Source organism: Xyrauchen texanus, chromosome 26, assembly GCF_025860055.1.
Source record: "Xyrauchen texanus isolate HMW12.3.18 chromosome 26, RBS_HiC_50CHRs, whole genome shotgun sequence".
NCBI lineage: Eukaryota > Metazoa > Chordata > Actinopteri > Cypriniformes > Catostomidae > Xyrauchen > Xyrauchen texanus.
The window spans coordinates 39,224,692-39,244,938 of record NC_068301.1 but is presented as its reverse complement, the minus strand read 5'-3'; the positions used below and the strand labels follow the sequence as shown (position 1 = coordinate 39,244,938).

The 20,247-nt window shown below is 39.5% G+C and overlaps 1 protein-coding gene across 1 annotated transcript in view; it reads right to left on the bottom strand.

The window, feature by feature from the left end:
- The window catches only part of LOC127620021 (ubiquitin-conjugating enzyme E2 E1), a 46,467-nt gene extending 26,496 nt beyond the window's left edge, over window positions 1-19,971 (bottom strand). The window contains exons 1-3 of the mRNA XM_052093086.1: window positions 19,898-19,971; window positions 18,066-18,229; window positions 17,540-17,590 (exon numbers count right to left, since the gene is read on the bottom strand). Coding sequence (XP_051949046.1) covers window positions 17,540-17,590; window positions 18,066-18,220 — 206 coding nt within the window. The 5' untranslated portion in view covers window positions 18,221-18,229; window positions 19,898-19,971. The remainder of the gene's footprint in view (window positions 1-17,539; window positions 17,591-18,065; window positions 18,230-19,897) is intronic.
- Between the last annotated feature and the right edge of the window lie 276 nt (window positions 19,972-20,247).

Here is a 20,247-nt window from a genome sequence, read left to right as displayed (position 1 = left end):
TACATTTCCTGAAGAAAATGTGAGTGGTGCTTGCCGTGGCAAAACTCGTCGAAATAGCATGCTTGAAAAGAACAAAAATTATGGTCATAAATAAATCAACCCAGAAGTCTCTACGTTTTTCTGATGCAGAGATATGTGATTTGTTACTCGGTTGCTAGGGTAAACCCATCTGGTTGCTAGGCAGTTACCATAGTGATAGTAATGAAGTCTCCTTGCCATCCTTATTGAAATAAGTCAACCCGGAAGTCTGTACTATTTTCTGGTGCAGAGATATGTGATTTGTTACTCGGTTGCTAGGGTAACCCCATGTGGTTGCTAGGCAGTTACCATAGTGATACTTATCAAGTCTCCTTGCTATCCAGAGTAAAATCAGTCAACCAGGAAGTCTCTACGATGTTCTGATCCAGAGATATGTGATTTGTTATTTGGTTGCTAGGGTAACCCCTCCTTGTTGCTAGGAAGTTACCATAGTGATACTTATGAAGTGTCCTTGCCATCCTGAGTGAAATAAACCAACCCAGAAGTCTCTACGTTTTTCTGATGCAGAGATATGTGATTTGTTAATTGGTTGCTAGGGTAACCCCATCTGGTTGCTAGGCAGTTACCATATTGATACTAATGAAGTGTCCTTGCCATCCTGGTTGAAATAAATCAACCCGGAAGTCTGTACTCTTTTCTGGTGCAGAGATCTGTGATTTGTTTCTCGGTTGCTAGGGTAACCCCATCTGGTTGCTAGGCAGTTACCATAGTGATAGTAATCAAGTGTCCTTGCGATCCTGAGTGAAATAAATCAACCCGGAAGTCAGTACTATTTTCTGGTGCAGAGATATGTGATTTGTTACTCGGTTGCTAGGGTAACCCCATCTGGTTGCTAGGCAGTTACCATAGTGATAGTAATCAAGTGTCCTTGCCATCCTGATTGAAATAAGTCAACCCAGAAGTATGTACGTTTTTCTGATGCAGAGATATGTGATTTGTTACTCGGTTGCTAGGGTAACCCCATGTGGTTGCTAGGCAGTTACCATATTGATACTAATGAAGTGTCCTTGCCATCCTGGTTGAAATAAATCAACCTGGAAGTCTGTACTCTTTTCTGGTGCCGAGATATGTGATGTGTTTCTCGGTTGCTAGGGTAACCCCATCTGGTTGCTAGGCAGTTACCATAGTGATAGTAATCAAGTGTCCTTGCCATCCTGAGTGAAATAAATCAACCCGGAAGTCAGTACTATTTTCTGGTGCAGAGATATGTGATTTGTTACTCGGTTGCTAGGGTAACCCCATGTGGTTGCTAGGCAGTAATCATAGTGATAGTAATCAAGTGTCCTTGCCATCCTGATTGAAATAAGTCAACCCGGAAGTCTCTACGTTTTCTGATGCAGAGATATGTGATTTGTTACTCGGTTGCTAGGGTAACCCCATCTGGTTGCTAGGCAGTTACCATAGTGATAGTAATGAAGTGTCCTTGCCATCCTGAGTGAAATAAATCAACCCGGAAGTCAGTACTATTTTCTGGTGCAGAGATATGTGATTTGTTACTCGGTTGCTAGGGTAACCCCATCTGGTTGCTAGGCAGTAATCATAGTGATAGTAATCAAGTGTCCTTGCCATCCTGATTGAAATAAGTCAACCCGGAAGTCTCTACGTTTTTCTGATGCAGAGATATGTGATTTGTTACTCGGTTGCTAGGGTAACCCCATCTGGTTGCTAGGCAGTTACCTTAGTGATACTAATGAAGTGTCCTTGCCATCCTGATTGAAATAAATCAACCCAGAAGTTTCTCTGATTTTCTGGTGCAGAGATATAGTTACTGCTAAAGGGTTGCTAGGGTACTCTGTTTAGTTGCTAGGGAGTGGCTTGGCAGCTGCCAATCATTAATCTCCAACGGCTGCTTGTCAGTATGAATGATATAAACCAACTCCCATGCCTCTGTGACATTCAGAATGGAAGATATCCTCTATGGTTTTTGGTTGCTAAGGTGCTCGACAATGGTTGCTAGGGAGGGGCTAGGAAGTGTTGAGGTGATTCATGATTGGCTGTTTGCTGCCCGAGTGAAACGAGACCACCCTTGTGTTTCTATGAAACTTCTATCCGGAGATATCCCTTTGATGTCTTTCATTAGAAGTGTATGGGACTTGTTGCTAAGGTGCTCTAAATTGTTGCTAGGGCGTGGCTTGATAGCTTCACAATGATCCTGAGAGACTGATTGGTCGTCTGAGTAAAATGAGCCCGCCCCATTGTCTCTATGACACTGTGATCCAGAGCTATGTTGAATACAAATCCCAATGCCATTTCATTTCATGGGCCGTCCTACACCATTGTAAGTCAATTGGGGCATTTTTGGGCAGCTCCTGCCCCCAGGGTGCAACTTTTACCCCATTTTGAGGTATGCTCTTACAGAGCCTGCCAGCCTCTTCAAATGTGGCAAATCACACGTTTCTGCGAAATCCTCGCTCGGAGCTGTGACGCGTCAAAGTTTGTCGCAATGTTAAGTCTATGGGATTTTTCGGCCGCTTTTTTGCCCCTGGGGCAATTACCGTACCCGATAAGCTTATAAAAGTCATAGCACACGTGTCCTCAATAGGCCGTTCGATTTGACACCTCATTACGTGGGTCTACGCCAAGCGGTCGCGGGACGAGTTAGGTGCCGAAGTTTTGTACGGAGATAGAATAATAAAAGTATAAAAATAAAAATAAGTATGTGAGATTACAATAGTGATGCTTTGCAAGCACCACTAACTAGATAGGTACATTTCCTGAAGAAAATGTGAGTGGTGCTTGCCGTGGCAAAACTCGTCAAACAGCATGTTGTAACTTGAAAAGAACAAAAATTACGGTCATAAATAAATCAACCCAGAAGTCTGTACGATTTTCTGGTGCAGAAATATGTGATTTGTTACTCGGTTGCTAGGGTAAGCCCGTGTGGTTGCTATGCAGTTACCAAGGTAATACAATACATGGCTCCTTTCCATCCTGAGTGAAATAAGTCAACCCGGAAGTCTGTAGTGTTTTGTGGTGCAGAGATATGTGATTTGTTACTCGGTTGCTAGGGTAACCCCATGTGGTTGCTAGGCAGTTACCATAGTGATACTTATCAAGTGTCCTTGCTATCCAGAGTAAAATCAGTCAACCAGGAAGTCTCTACGATGTTGTGATCCAGAGATATGTGATTTGTTATTTGGTTGCTAGGGTAACCCCTCCTTGTTGCTAGGCAGTTACCATAGTGATACTTATGAAGTCTCCTTGCCATCCTGAGTGAAATAAACCAACCCAGAAGTCTCTACGTTTTTCTGATGCAGAGATATGTGATTTGTTACTCGGTTGCTAGGGTAACCCCATCTGGTTGCTAGGCAGTTACCATAGTGATACTAATCAAGTCTCCTTGCCATCCTGATTGAAATAAATCAACCCAGAAGTCTCTCTGATTTTGTGGTGCAGAGATATAGTTACTGCTAAACGGTTGCTAGGGTACTCTGTTTAGTTGCTAGGGAGTGGCTTGGCAGCTGCCAATCATGAATCTCCAAAGGCTGCTTGTCAGTATGAATGATATAAACCAACTCCCATGCCTCTGTGACATTCAGAATGGAAGATATCCCTCTATGGATTTTGGTTGTTAAGGTGCTCGACAATGGTTGCTAGGGAGGGGCTAGGAAGTGTTGATTTGATGCATGATTGGCTGTTTGCTGTCCCGAGTCAAACGAGACCACCCTTGTGTTTCTATGACACTTCTATCCGGAGATATCCCTTTGATCTGTTTCAATAGAAGTCTATGGGACTTGTTGCTAAGGTGCTCTTAATGGTTGCTAGGGCGTGGCTTGATAGCTTCACAATGATCCTGAGAGACTGATTGGTCGTCTGAGTAAAATGAGCCCACCCCTGGTCTCTATGACACTGTGATCCAGAGCTATGTTCAATACAAATCCCTATGCCTTTTCATTTCATGGGCCGTCCTACACCATTATAAGTCAATTGGGGCATTTTTGGGCAGCTCCTGCCCCCAGGGGTGCAACTTTTACCCCATATTGAGGTATGCTCTTACAGAGCCTGCCAGCCTCTTCAAATGTGGCAAATCACACGTTTCTGTGAAATCCTCGCTCGGAGCTGTGACGCCTCAAAGTTTGTCACAATGTTAAGTCTATGGGATTTTTCGGCCGCTTTTTTGCCCCTGGGGCAAATACCGTACCCCGATACGCTTATAAAAGTCATAGCACACGTGTCCTCAATAGGCCGTTCGATTTGACACCTCATTTGTGGGTCTACGCCAAACGGTGCGGGACGAGTTAGGTGCCGAAGTTTTGTACGGAGATAGAATAATAAAGTAAAATAACTAGATAGGTACATTTCCTGAAGAAAATGTGAGTGGTGCTTGCCGTGGCAAAACTCGTGAAATAGCATGCTTGAAAAGAACAAAAATTATGGTCATAAATAAATCAACCCAGAAGTCTCTACGCTTTTCTGATGCAGAGATATGTGATTTGTTACTCGGTTGCTAGGGTAAACCCATCTGGTTGCTAGGCAGTTACCATAGTGATAGTAATGAAGTCTCCTTGCCATCCTTATTGAAATAAGTCAACCCGGAAGTCTGTACTATTTTCTGGTGCAGAGATATGTGATTTGTTACTCGGTTGTTAGGGTAACCCCATGTGGTTGCTAGGCAGTTACCATAGTGATACTTATCAAGTCTCCTTGCTATCCAGAGTAAAATCAGTCAACCAGGAAGTCTCTACGATGTTCTGATCCAGAGATATGTGATTTGTTATTTGGTTGCTAGGGTAACCCCTCCTTGTTGCTAGGAAGTTACCATAGTGATACTTATGAAGTGTCCTTGCCATCCTGAGTGAAATAAACCAACCCAGAAGTCTCTACGTTTTTCTGATGCAGAGATATGTGATTTGTTAATTGGTTGCTAGGGTAACCCCATCTGGTTGCTAGGCAGTTACCATATTGATACTAATGAAGTGTCCTTGCCATCCTGGTTGAAATAAATCAACCCGGAAGTCTGTACTCTTTTCTGGTGCCGAGATCTGTGATTTGTTTCTCGGTTGCTAGGGTAACCCCATCTGGTTGCTAGGCAGTTACCATAGTGATAGTAATCAAGTGTCCTTGCGATCCTGAGTGAAATAAATCAACCCGGAAGTCAGTACTATTTTCTGGTGCAGAGATATGTGATTTGTTACTCGGTTGCTAGGGTAACCCCATCTGGTTGCTAGGCAGTTACCATAGTGATAGTAATCAAGTGTCCTTGCCATCCTGATTGAAATAAGTCAACCCAGAAGTATGTACGTTTTCTGATGCAGAGATATGTGATTTGTTACTCGGTTGCTAGGGTAACCCCATGTGGTTGCTAGGCAGTTACCATATTGATACTAATGAAGTGTCCTTGCCATCCTGGTTGAAATAAATCAACCTGGAAGTCTGTACTCTTTTCTGGTGCCGAGATATGTGATGTGTTTCTCGGTTGCTAGGGTAACCCCATCTGGTTGCTAGGCAGTTACCATAGTGATAGTAATCAAGTGTCCTTGCCATCCTGAGTGAAATAAATCAACCCGGAAGTCAGTACTATTTTGTGGTGCAGAGATATGTGATTTGTTACTCGGTTGCTAGGGTAACCCCATCTGGTTGCTAGGCAGTAATCATAGTGATAGTAATCAAGTGTCCTTGCCATCCTGATTGAAATAAGTCAACCCGGAAGTCTCTACGTTTTTCTGATGCAGAGATATGTGATTTGTTATTTGGTTGCTAGGGTAACCCCATCTGGTTGCTAGGCAGTTACCATAGTGATAGTAATCAAGTGTCCTTGCCATCCTGATTGAAATAAGTCAACCCAGAAGTATCTACGTTTTTCTGATGCAGAGATATGTGATTTGTTACTCGGTTGCTAGGGTAACCCCATGTGGTTGCTAGGCAGTTACCATATTGATACTAATGAAGTGTCCTTGCCATCCTGGTTGAAATAAATCAACCTGGAAGTCTGTACTCTTTTCTGGTGCCGAGATATGTGATGTGTTTCTCGGTTGCTAGGGTAACCCCATCTGGTTGCTAGGCAGTTACCATAGTGATAGTAATCAAGTGTCCTTGCCATCCTGAGTGAAATAAATCAACCCGGAAGTCAGTACTATTTTCTGGTGCAGAGATATGTGATTTGTTACTCGGTTGCTAGGGTAACCCCATGTGGTTGCTAGGCAGTAATCATAGTGATAGTAATCAAGTGTCCTTGCCATCCTGATTGAAATAAGTCAACCCGGAAGTCTCTACGTTTTTCTGATGCAGAGATATGTGATTTGTTACTCGGTTGCTAGGGTAACCCCATCTGGTTGCTAGGCAGTTACCATAGTGATAGTAATGAAGTGTCCTTGCCATCCTGAGTGAAATAAATCAACCCGGAAGTCAGTACTATTTTCTGGTGCAGAGGTATGTGATTTGTTACTCGGTTGCTAGGGTAACCCCATCTGGTTGCTAGGCAGTAATCATAGTGATAGTAATCAAGTGTCCTTGCCATCCTGATTGAAATAAGTCAACCCGGAAGTCTCTACGTTTTTCTGATGCAGAGATATGTGATTTGTTACTCGGTTGCTAGGGTAACCCCATCTGGTTGCTAGGCAGTTACCTTAGTGATACTAATGAAGTGTCCTTGCCATCCTGATTGAAATAAATCAACCCAGAAGTTTCTCTGATTTTCTGGTGCAGAGATATAGTTACTGCTAAAGGGTTGCTAGGGTACTCTGTTTAGTTGCTAGGGAGTGGCTTGGCAGCTGCCAATCATTAATCTCCAACGGCTGCTTGTCAGTATGAATGATATAAACCAACTCCCATGCCTCTGTGACATTCAGAATGGAAGATATCCTCTATGGATTTTGGTTGCTAAGGTGCTCGACAATGGTTGCTAGGGAGGGGCTAGGAAGTGTTGAGGTGATTCATGATTGGCTGTTTGCTGCCCCGAGTGAAACGAGACCACCCTTGTGTTTCTATGAAACTTCTATCCGGAGATATCCCTTTGATGTCTTTCATTAGAAGTGTATGGGACTTGTTGCTAAGGTGCTCTAAATTGTTGCTAGGGCGTGGCTTGATAGATTCAAAATGATCCTGAGATACTGATTGGTCGTCTGAGTAAAATGAGCCCGCCCCATTGTCTCTATGACACTGTGATCCAGAGCTATGTTGAATACAAATCCCAATGCCATTTCATTTCATGGGCCGTCCTACACCATTGTAAGTCAATTGGGGCATTTTTGGGCAGCTCCTGCCCCCAGGGGTGCAACTTTTACCCCATTTTGAGGTATGCTCTTACAGAGCCTGCCAGCCTCTTCAAATGTGGCAAATCACACGTTTCTGCGAAATCCTCGCTCGGAGCTGTGACGCGTCAAAGTTTGTCGCAATGTTAAGTCTATGGGATTTTTCGGCCGCTTTTTTGCCCCTGGGGCAATTACCGTACTCCGATCGCTTATAAAAGTCATAGCACACGTGTCCTCAATAGGCCGTTCGATTTGACACCTCATTCGTGGGTCTACGCCAAACGGTGCGGGACGAGTTAGGTGCCGAAGTTTTGTACGGAGATAGAATAATAAAAAGTATAAAAATAAAAATAAGTATGTGAGATTACAATAGTGATGCTTTGCAAGCACCACTAAAAAGAAGAAAAATAAAAATAAGTATGTGAGATTACAATAGTGATGCTTTGCAAGCACCACTAAAAAGAAGAAAAATAAAAATAAGTATGTGAGATTACAATAGTGATGCTTTGCAAGCACCACTAATAAAAAGAAGAAAAATAAAAATAAAAATAAGTATGTGAGATTACAATAGTGATGCTTTGCAAGCACCACTAATAAAAAGTATAATAATAAGTATGTGAGATTACAATAGTGATGCTTTGCAAGCACCACTAATAAACAGTCTAAAAACTAGACCTGTTTTAGGTACTAAAGCAGAACCAGGAGAAATTGCGCTAAAAGCAGTGCTAGCAACCTTGTCCGTGTGCTCTAAACACTCGTCGTCCATCTTGTTTTTGCCCCTCTTATGGCGGCTGGTTTAAATACACAATTGTCACCCCACTTCCAACTGGCCCATACTATTATTTTAAATCAAATTAACCCTTAACTCCCCATTCTTAAATACAATGTAATTGAACAAATACATAAGAACAAGAGATAAATGAGAGTTAAAACACCAACAAGTGGAGAACGACTCACAGGCTCTCCATCACAAACCTGAATGTGTCCCACTGCAATAATTTTGCATATTCAATTGTGTTCCAAAAAATAAGATAAGTCGTTTTTGCACATTGTTTATTCACAAACATGTGTTATCAAAATTATCTCAAGGTAAATAAATGTGTCATTGTATATAAAATACAAAAGTGCATATCAATGACAATTATTAGATCTCATTGTCTCTGTGTTTATTTAGTGGAAAAACAAGTTCATTATTTTTAAAAAGATTTTTTATTCAGTGCCTTTAAAATATTGAATCTATTGGCTACAATGACTGTTTGGGGGAAATGATGGTTCCTCTGATTAAAAACAACAACAACAACAATTAGCTGAAAAATAGGGATAATTTTTTAATCTCTATTGTCCCAGCCCTACTATCAAATTGAAAATAAATGTAATTTATGCACAGCTTTATGTGATATTTAAAATGCTGTTTGTCATCAAAAATGCCTGAAACTGTTCAATTATAGAACCTTTAATAGAATAATCCATTTAAAAAACTTAAATAAAATTAGGGCTGGGCGCTAAAATGATATCGATATATATCATGATAAAGAAAATCCACGATAAGCTTATGAGGAATTTTTGATATTTACTGCATGTCGCTAAAACACAAGTAGTTCGGCTTTCTCAGGCTGCGTTTCCACTGGGGCGGATGAAATCCACTCAAAGGCGCTCACAGCGCTAGGAGAGAGCTCGCTCCGCAGACAATCCTACGATCCACCTTGCGAGCATGACGCTCGGCTTTCATAGGAATGAATTGAAAACGCTCTCAGCTTTGCTCACCATGCACCAGTGGTAACGTAGGGTCAGACTGAAGGAACTTGCTAATGCTAGCTTCCTTGCTAACAATTAGGTTACGTCGGACACCAGATTGATTCCATCCGCACCGCAAGATTTTATGACAACGGTTGCGCTCTCTCATCGTCTCTAGTGAAGAGCGCGACAGAACAACAGTGATGTGGACGGCAGCTCTGATCTTTCTGCACTGTAATCTTGAATATTGTTCTCTAGCACCAAACATGCATCATTTCTGCCCTGTCCCGCACGCGTCGCCTCTTTTCCCTGCATGTGTGTAGACACGAAGAGCCGCATAACGTGGTTTCAAAGCACCTTTTAGACCAAAACGTTTTTCCCTTCTAAATGTATCTTAATTAATCAGCATGTTACAAGCCTTTAATAATAAACAAATCCATTTCTGTTCTAATTTTTTTTAAATTAATTAGATGTCTGGAATGGATAAGGAAAGACTAAAATTACTAGTTGGTAGACTAGTCTCTCACTTTAATGAATATACACTATTTATACAATATTTTACATTTAAAAAATTTTTTTTCTAAATTTTCTCTCGGGACACCCCTGAACCCACATTCAGCATCACTCCACAGTCACAAGAGCTCCTATGCCCCATACTTGGGTATCTGAATCTAAAGAAATATAAAAAATATATTTATTTTAATATAAAATATTCCAACAAAGACTGGACTGCTGTCATTATGCTTCAGAACAAACAGATGATCTTTTAACATTCATTTTCAATTGATAAATGGTAAAAGATGGTAAAATTGGTAAAAGATCCCGCAGACCCCACTGCTTTGGCCGTCTCTGGACCCCCTGTGCAGTTTTGTAGAGACTATTTTGACTGTTTAGAATTAATTTTTTCTTCCGTCAACTTTGAAATAATAAAAAAAAGAAAGTGCAACGTGTAAATGTATATCGTGATAAATATCGATATCGAACAATATGAAAAAGATTATCATGATAACAATTTTGGCCATATCACCACACAAACAACGCTCTTTGACCAATCACTGCAGCACCATTAAAAATCCCTGTTGATATTTTCACCATAGTGCAGTGATGTAGCAGAATGTAATACTATGATACTGAAAGATCAACACATTTGTTTACTATTTGTTTTGCATGGTATGCCAAGGTACCAAAGCACACCATAGCAAAAAACAAAACATGATATTACCACAGTTGATATCCAAAAAACATTAATGTCTACAACAACATGGTATTACCATGATACTTTTTCGTAAATGTAAAAAAGGCTATATGTTTGCTTAAATCCTTTGCTTAAAAAAGTGGTGTGGTTTCAGACCGGAACACTCTTCTAATAAAAGAAAGATCTGAGCACACAACCACAGAAAACGACGGCATGAAGCATTCTGTTTTAAGCTGAAGTTTCAGAGACAGAAGTGACAAAGAGAATATTAAAACAGGTGCCAATCTGGCTAAAAAAAAAAACTGTGCACGTGTGTGTGTGTGTGTGTATGTATGTATGTATGTATGTATGTATGTATGTATATATATATATATATATATATAATGCCTCTTTTCAGAGTAGTGCAAATAATGACCTAAATACATCAACTAAAAATAATCTGAGGCAAATTTAGGCCCTTGTTTACCCCATTACAAAACCTTCCTTTGGAGTCACCAGACTTTACGTCATCGTCAGTGTAACCATAGTGTCGATTTGGGTGTATGCTTCACAACAGAACGGTCTCTACTGCTAAAGAGAACAATTGACAAGAGGCACTGTTAAGGCCCCAGCACACTTACAGAGAAGCTTTTCTTTGTTCTTCACTCAGATCCAATTATTAAGTTTGAAACAGCTGAGCAAAAACATACTGTTTGTAAACATTTACACACATTTAGACACTGACTGAATGTGAATTGGCTGTTGGCCTCAAAGTAGGTGGAGCTCCAAGTCACACCTACCGATGACGTGAAATAAAATGGCTATAAGAAATAGTTTAGCAGCTGGTAAGAACTTTCCCTGAAAGCTTATGAATCACCAAAACGAATACAAAAATACCCCAGATTTTGTAACTAAAGGTCGACTTTAGTCCATCTATAAATCTAATATGCCATTAGAAATTATGTAAAACTGTATTGTGTCTCGTAAGCCAGTCTGGATGGCGCCACGGCCTGAATCGGGCGGTGGAGGAGTGCGACGAGGAGGAGTGATGGATTGAAGTGAACAAAAAGGTGAGAGAGGGTAGTCTTCACCCCATTATACACTGCAACAAAATAATGTTTTGATTTGTTTTGGTTATATTCCAATATCTAAAACAACATACATTTATTTTAGCAGCTATACTGCAGAAGTATTTTTAAAAGATGATTTTTCCCCTCTTTATTGTTAGCAAGCACATTTAGTACAACCTTTTAAGTCAGGGCACAAGCAGAATAAATGGATAAGAGCTAATAATGAATCACTGCAGTAATCACCAAATAATCCTTCTAATAATTGCTAGATTAATTGATAATCAAAATATTCATTAGTTGCAGCCCTAGTTGGTCATCTACCATTGGCACACGGAGGCATAATCACTGATATGCAAGCAACAGCCAAAAAGGACTGTGTATTTTTTTTATATGAGTATATAAGTCCCTCTCACCTACATGCCAATCTACACTGGTGGCCAAAAGTTTGGAATAATGGACAGATTTAGCAGTTTCAGAAGGAAATTGATACTTCAATTTAAAAGTGGCATTCAACTGATCATAAAGTTTAGTCGGGACATTACTGATGTAAAAAACAGCACCATCACTATTTGAAAAATGTCATTTTTGATCAAATCTATACAGCAGCATCACTGCAACACCTTATCTTTGAGTAATCATGATAAATTGATCATTTGATACTAGAAAATCACTTGCCATTATATCAAACACTGCTGAAAGATATTTGATTCATTCAATGAATCTTAACATTGTCTTTGTGTTTGTTTTTGAGTTGCCACAGTGTGCAATAGTCTTAAAGTCAATATTAGGCCAAAAAAGAAACAGTTTTCTCTAGAAACTCATCAGGCAATCATTGTTTTGAGGATGAAGGCTATACAATGCTTGAAATTGCCCAAAAAAATCTGAAGATTTTATACAAATGTGTACACTACAGTCTTCAAAGACAAAGGACAACTGTCTCTAACAAGGACAGAAAGAGATGTGGAAGACCAGATGTACAAGTAAACAAGAGGATAAGTACATCAGAGTCTCTAGTTTGAGAAATAGACGCCTCACATATCCTCAGCTGACAGCTTCTTTGAATTCTACCCGCTAAACACCAGTTTCATGTACAACAGTAAAGAGAAGACTCAGGGGTGCAGCCTTATGGGAAGAATTGCAAAGAAAAAGACACTTTTGAAAAGGTTAGAGTGGGCAAAGAAACAGACATTGGACAACAGATAATTGGAAAAGTGTGTTATGGATCTTTTGTGGGATCAGCTAGACTGTAATATGAGTGAGAAGTGCCCGACAAGACAATCACATCTATGGCAAGTGCTACAGGAAGTGTGGGGTGAAATGTCACCTGAGTTTCTGGACAAACTGACCGCTAGAATGTCAAAGATCTGCAAAGCTGTCATTGCTGCACATGTTGGATTGTTTGACAAGAACTCTTTGAAGCACTTTAAGAAGTTTTGAACATTGTTTTCAAATGTAATAGTAATTTTTCACATTATTAATGTCCTGACTATACATTGGGATCACTTGAATGCTACTTTGGTGAATAAAAGTACCAATTTCTTTCCATAAGAGATCTGTACATTATTCCAAACTTTTGGCCACCAGTGTACCTCTTGATGTAATCCGTCCTCATAATCATGCAGCATGTTTTCTGTAGTACCGAGCAGAATGGGAGGTTAAACAGAGATAACGCGGCGCACATTTAGGCAGTGCTTTACTTTTCTGATGTAAACTAGAAACAGAGATCGAGATTTTCAACCCAGCACACACGCAGATTAAACCACAACGGCGGTGACTCTTCCTTACAAAAATTGACCATAGTTTTGCTACAATAATACTGTAGTATACATATAGTAACCCTAGTTAACTATAGTAATATGCCCACTAATGCCCACTAAAGCTAAGCAGGGTTGAGCCTGGCCAGTACCTGGTTGGGAGACCTCCTGGGGAAAACCAAGGTTGCTGCTGAAAGTGGTATTAGGGAGGCCAGCAGGGTGTGCTCACCCTACAGTCTGTGTGGGTCCTAACGCCCCAGTATAGTGACGGGGACACTATACTGTAAAAAGACTCCATCCTTCGGATGAGATGTTAAACCACGGTCAAAAATTAGTAGGGGTGTAACCCCAGTGTCCTGGCCAAATTCCCCCCATTGGCCCCTATTTATCATGGCCTCGTATAAATCTCCATCCCTGAATTGGCTACATCACATCACTCTACTCCCCACCAATATCTGGTGTGTGGTGGGCGTTCTGGCGCACTATGGCTGCCGTCGCATCATCCCTATGCTATGTAAAGTGCTTTGAGTGCTTAGAAAAGCGCTATATAAATGTAAGGAATTATTATTAATATTGTAGTAACCATGACTGTAGTATTATTGGGATTTTGAAAACTGCATCTGGGATTATATGCATTTTGGACACTTTGTCTTTGCCCAACATAATAAAGAAAGAATAAACTTTGTTGACAATTAAAACGATGTAAAAAGATATCGGCCAATTAATCAGTTATCCCCAACACATTAGATATCTGAAAAATTCACTATCGGTCAACCTCTAGTTACTATGGTTTTACTTCAAAACCATAGTTAATGTAGTATAAATCATGGTTAACAATCATATGGGCTCAAAATTACTTAATGAAACTAATAATACAGAGCAAACAAATACCTGGGTTCAAAAATCCGTCTGATTGAAAATCTAAATGAAACCTGGAAATACATTTAAGCAAAAGAAACATGACTACTGATCATGAATGTAGTTATTGTCCCGTGAATAAAGAACACTAAAACTAAACTTGAAAAGTGAAAGGGAGAGAAGAGAAGAGGGAGACATAAAAAGGAACAGAAACGATCAGAGGGAGGAAACCCACTGGAAATAAGAGGAACATCAGAAAAGTGATGCGCCTCTCACATCTTGAACATAAAGTGAGACAAAAAAGCAGCTAATAAGCGCAGACACATATGAACGAGAGTGTTAAAGTGTTTAAACAGATGATAACGCTACTGAAGAGTTGTTCAAAGATGATCTATGCAGTTCTGAGTCAAGTACAATGACCTTCACAGATACCATCAAAAAAAGACATTATAAAATGGATAACTGCAGTCCTGAATGTTCATGAGTCTTGCAAAAATATATATTAACAGCTAAAATGTGAAACACCTGTTCTCCAGCTACTGTGTATATCACTGCACAGCACTCATAGAAACTAACTATTAACCTTAAGACCAAAGCATTCTTCGGCTTTGACGTGAAAGCTTAGCGTAGGCAAAGTGCTCAGCCTTTCTAAGTACACTTACTGAGCACTTTATTAGGAACACCTGAACACCTTTTTCATGTGATTATCTAATCAGCCAATCATGAGGCAGCAGTGCAATACATCAAATCATGCAGAAACAGGTCAGGAGCTTCAGTCAATATTCATATCAACCATCAGAATGGGGAAAAAATGTGATCTCAGTGATTTGGATTGTGGCATGATTGTTGGTGTCAGACGGGCTGGTTTGAGTTTTTCTTTATCTGACGATCTCCTGGAATTTTCACACACAACAGTCTCTAGAATTTACCCATAAGGGTGCCAAAAACATCCAGTGAGTGGCAGTTCTGTGTACAGAAATGTCTTGTTGATGAGAGAGGTCAACAGAGAATGGTCAGACTGGTTTGAGCTGACAGAAAAGCTACAGAAACTGAGAAAAACCCCTCTGTACAACTATAGTGAGCAGAATATCATCTCAGAATGCACAACATGGTGAACCTTGAAACTGATGGGCTACAACAGCAAAATACCACGTTGGGCACTTTATTAGTGTTCCTAATACAGTGTAACTAAAACAGTGCTCAGTGAGAGTATACTCCATTTGACTGTGCGTGTTTGGCGCATGCACACTACAACTGCTATGAGACACCAGACTTTCTTTTCATGTGTTTAGACCAAGCGTGCCGCACAAGCCCTCAAAAGTGAAGCCAAAACGTCTCGATCGCCCCCCGGTGACTGGTCCTAGTATAGGTCATAAACCCCGCCTCCCCATGTTATTCAACGGGACGTGAGACCAACTAAACCATTAAATTACACTTCACATATCTTTTTTCCAAAGATAGTTCCTGTCATCACGTTGATGTAATTTCAAGTGTTTGTTTTCAAAATAAGTTTGTTTTTAATTATTTGATGCTATAAAAACGGTGCTGTGACATCATGTTTGACAGCTGTGATTGACAGGTTCTCTGAGCGAAGTAGTCACTGAAGCACCAACTTACTTTTTTTTCGGGATCTTCGGAGGACTGAGGAGATTGGAGCTTTAAATTTAATATCTAAATTTCTATAATTAATTATTTCACACCGTCATAAGTCAAAAGTGCAGGGGCGTGTGCTTGCGATTGATTCAGCGAGAGTGAGGGCGGGGCCTTGATTTCGCGGCTTTACTTCCTGCTCACCACTGTCCCGAAATCGCAACTGTGCAGACTCAAGTCCCAAGATGTCAGCGCCATATCGGGACACTGGCGGCTTCAGTTCTCACCAATGGAAAAGAGTGAAGGGGCGTCCGTCCATCTTTTTTTTACAGTCTATGGTTCAGACTCATAAATATGAGGTGTGAATCTTCACTGGCCTCAGGATTTGATTACAATTCCTTTGAATTGTTACCCTTTGGTAACGATCTGATTACAAAATGATTTGATGCGTCACGATTCATATTATCCTCCACATTTTTTTTGCATCAATAGACGATGCAAGTTTCATGCATATAGCACATTTCAATGGTAAAGTTTTACATATAAAAAATTAAAAAATACAAGATACAAAAAGATTTTAAAACCTAATAAGAACAAGAAATATGAGTAAAAACTAGTAGCATATATATTTATTAAATGAATAAAATAAATAAGTAAAAGAAGGTCGTTAAATAATTTTGTGACTTTGTTGTTTTTTTATTACTTTTAGCTTTTAATTTAACAGTGATTTTCAAAAATCAGAATGAGTCACATTACATAAACAATATTAAATATGTCAACTTATTATATTAAATATGTTTTTCTGTTTACAGCATTGTTAATAATTTTTATTTAATAGTACATAATTAATAATAAAGTGAAACAATGGTAAGCCTATGCATTATAGTTTGAACTCCATGCATACAAGTTGCTGGTGTAGGATGAGATATCTGCTTCGGTGATTGTGCGGATGTCAGCTTCTCTCCTAACCAGCACAGGTGACAGTAAAGTGGTTTAAATAGCGGGGTTGTTACCTTAGAAATGTATCAAGCATCTCATATACGCACTTCCATCTGTTTGCTCTGTGACTTTGCAGTCTCAGATATCATGACCCCGTTACAAACGCTACAATGGATTTCAAACCCGAGTTAACAGACGTGCATACGGTCCTGACGAACAAGAGATCCGGCAATGAGCAACAGCCAAAGAAATGGAGAGCGCAAGAGGGAAAATGCTATTTTTTCTCCCACCCTTAATAAATATGACAAATGCAGGTATCTCCTGACCTCCTCACACACACAAACAAGTTCTTGATGTGCACATCCACTGTTGCTGTTTCTACCTTCATCTCCTGTTATTCACTGACATTTACCTCTTCTTGCACTTCTTTGTGAAAATAACTGCACAATTGTGAGTGTTGCCATGATATGTTCAGAGCAAGCGTGGTTAGAAGAATTGGGCCATATGCATTTAAAGCTCGAGCACTCTGCTGATTTAAAGAGGGTTATTGAAAATTTGTTTCCTTAACATTTTTATTATAACAACCAATTCAGAAATGCAATAAGGCAATATTATACATACGAGTCTAGGCCATGCGATATAGCTAATGCACTCCACTTTATGTTGTGCCAAACACAAGCCATCACTATATTCTACTATATTTACACAGGATGAACTTTTCTACATTATTGTTTAAGTGAACACATCCAGTGGAATCCAATGAGTCTATGAACTGTTGTGGGACTGATTCATACATTAGATGAATGAGGTCAGAGGTCAAGGCAGAAATCTCGACAACAGACTCATCACAACACTTCTCACTGAATGGCACAATGCCTGAGATTTTCTCATCATTACATGAATTAATAACCCTTTGTCATACTGAAGAGGTTTACCACAATTAAACAAACAGACCACAAAAGGAAACTTTACTCATAATGTTTCAAATAACAATAATTCCCCTGAAACTGATTACATCTTTAAAGTTGAACTTTTTTCTAATATGACAAAACATCTAAAAAAAGCAGTCAAACATATTCATCTGGCACATGTTTACATGGAAATAAAACACAGAAGATCACAAGAATGCATTCAGTGTGAACAGCCCCCAAGGAAACCACAGTGATCGCAGCGCAAAGCATGATTACTTACCTGCAGTTTGGAGGAGGATCCAACATGATATCTGCCAACTCTTTCTGAATTCTAAAAAAATTAAGAATTGAATAATGAACAATAATCCTTTACGATTAAACTACACAAAGCACTTTGGAATTGTATAATGGCCGTTTCAAAACTAGGGCCTTGTAATCTCATTTGATTAAAAACATGCTATAATGTATGTATTAAATTTGCGTTCATTACACACTCTTCATCTTTAAAGAGCAAATCAAACAAAAAAACATAGAATCTAGACAAAACAAATATCCAATAAGTCTACAAAATAAAATGGATTTCATAGGGCCTAACAAACCCTAGCGAGCTGCATTCAAGTGTGCTGCAGCGTACTGGGATTTGAGATGTAGCCAATGAATGTAAAGTAACTGAAACTGAAACCAGTCTCTTCCTTCACCCTTTAGTAGAGCATGTTCAGAGCGTATTTCAGTCTGTAAGAAGGTATGGAGTAAAGATCTATCAGAGTGGACGTTGCTTATTTGTGTGTAACGTGGTGTCTCCTCACCTCTTGGCGCTGGTCGACAGAAGTTTGGAGGCCTTGCTCATGTTGGCTTTGCTCTCTTTCTTCTTTCCAGTGATGTCTTTCTCTTGCTGCTGATGGTTGGAGGAGGATGAGGAGGATGAAGAACTAGAGCTGGCACGCGAGTCCTCATCCGACATGCTCCCAAACTTACACACACAAAGAAACTCCCATTAGAACAATGACATATAACATGAAGTAACAAATTATCGGTTTAATAATGTATCGAAGCAACTACAATGTACAGCAATAGTGTACCAGAACATCAAATTAACATTGTAATTACACATTCATTGATATATTTTCATTTGAATTAAGATATAGTTCACATTTCTAAAACCATGTAACCTTTTAGCAAAGTAATGATATATCATTGTAATGGTGATATCTGTGTAACAATGTTTCGGTGTAATGGACCCTTTTCAAAGACCTTTTATGACGCGTTTCCACCTTCTTTAAAATCGTAAATGTAACGAACTTTTTTATATTTCTAAGTTTTTTAAATATTTAGTGTGAATGTTTAACATTGTACTTGGTATTATATTACCCTGGTATATGTTTTAAAAAATCTGTTCCCAGAGCTGCTGAGGTAATGACAGAATCAATGGCCCGTTTCTCTTTTCTCACTGATGTTATCCAGCGCTGTATATTTGTATCTTTTGCAAAGCTGGAAAGTGGAATCGTTGATTTTTTTCTTTTGCTGTTGGAGCAAACGGGTAAGCAAAAATAAAATTCACCGTGGTTCCCCATTCACCAACATTCAAGTTTAGCCAACTATGATGACCTCCACTTCGCTGCATGCAGATGTGTGAAAAGGGCCCATTGTGTATTGATGTAATAATGTAGTCTAATGTATTTAACAATATTGAAGTATCGATGTATTGGTGCAACAGTGTAATGATATTGCATAGTATTAAAATAACTATTTTAGAATAAATCGAAGAACCAATGTATCGGCGTAACAGCACATCGATGTACTGTCATTTTTTTAAAGTAACATTTTAAGAATATCGAAATACGATATACCTTTGTATCAACGTGACGGAGAAAAGGTTTAACGATGTATTGTCATATCGAAGTAACAATGTATTATACAATTTAGTAATATATCAAAGTACCGATGTATTGGTGTAACAGTGCACAATGCAACGATGTCTCAAGTAACAATTCAAGAAGTACTGATATATCTATAACAATGTATCATTGTTTTGTGTAACAGTGTATTATCGTAACGATGTAGCAACGCAATGATGTGACGACGTATCAATGTGTCGAGTTATTTATTGTTATCATGTAGCGCGGGTTTGACCTTTAACTCCAGATTAACAACACGACGCGATCCCTGTGCGAGATTACTCTTAATTTCGCGTTAAAATAACGCTGAAATCACCTCTAAACAGATCAGGTGTGAATTCATCGCGTCTGTTTGATCCAAACTAATGTACCACTGACCACGATCGAGCTGACTCAACTTGCACATGCTAACAATGACATGAGATAACAACAATCGGCGGACAGAAGGAAGTCTAGCACAAACACACATCGATGTCGAGTTCACTAAACTTTGACTTCCCACCGATGCTTACTCGAAGAATGAATCGGGTTCAAACACAGTAAATGTGTCGATCTATCGGTATGATTGTATTTCTCTGTACAGCAGCAGCCGATTGGAGCTCAGTCTGTCTTCATTTAACGCCTCTGGATGAATATATCTGACCCCTATCACATAGACAAGCGTGAATGCAGCCTATCGCGTCGTATATGTACATATGATAATGATATATAGGTATAAAGTAAGGTTTTAAAGGGTTGTGTACCTCTCTTTGTGTCGGTTCGTGTCCGTGGACGCGCGTGTCTCTCAGTCAGAGCGGAAGTGCTGCAGTCGCGCGCGTGTACACACACACACACACACACACACACACACACACACACACACACACACACACACACACACACACACACGTAGTGTTTCCATGTTTTATGGGGACTTTCCATAGACATAATGGTTTTTATACTGTACAAACTTTATATTCTATCCCCTAAACCTAACCTTACCCCTAAACCTAACCCTCACAGAAAACTTTCTGCATTTTTACATTTTCAAAAAACATAATTTAGTATGATTTATAAGCTGTTTTCCTCATGGGGACCGACAAAATGTCCCCAA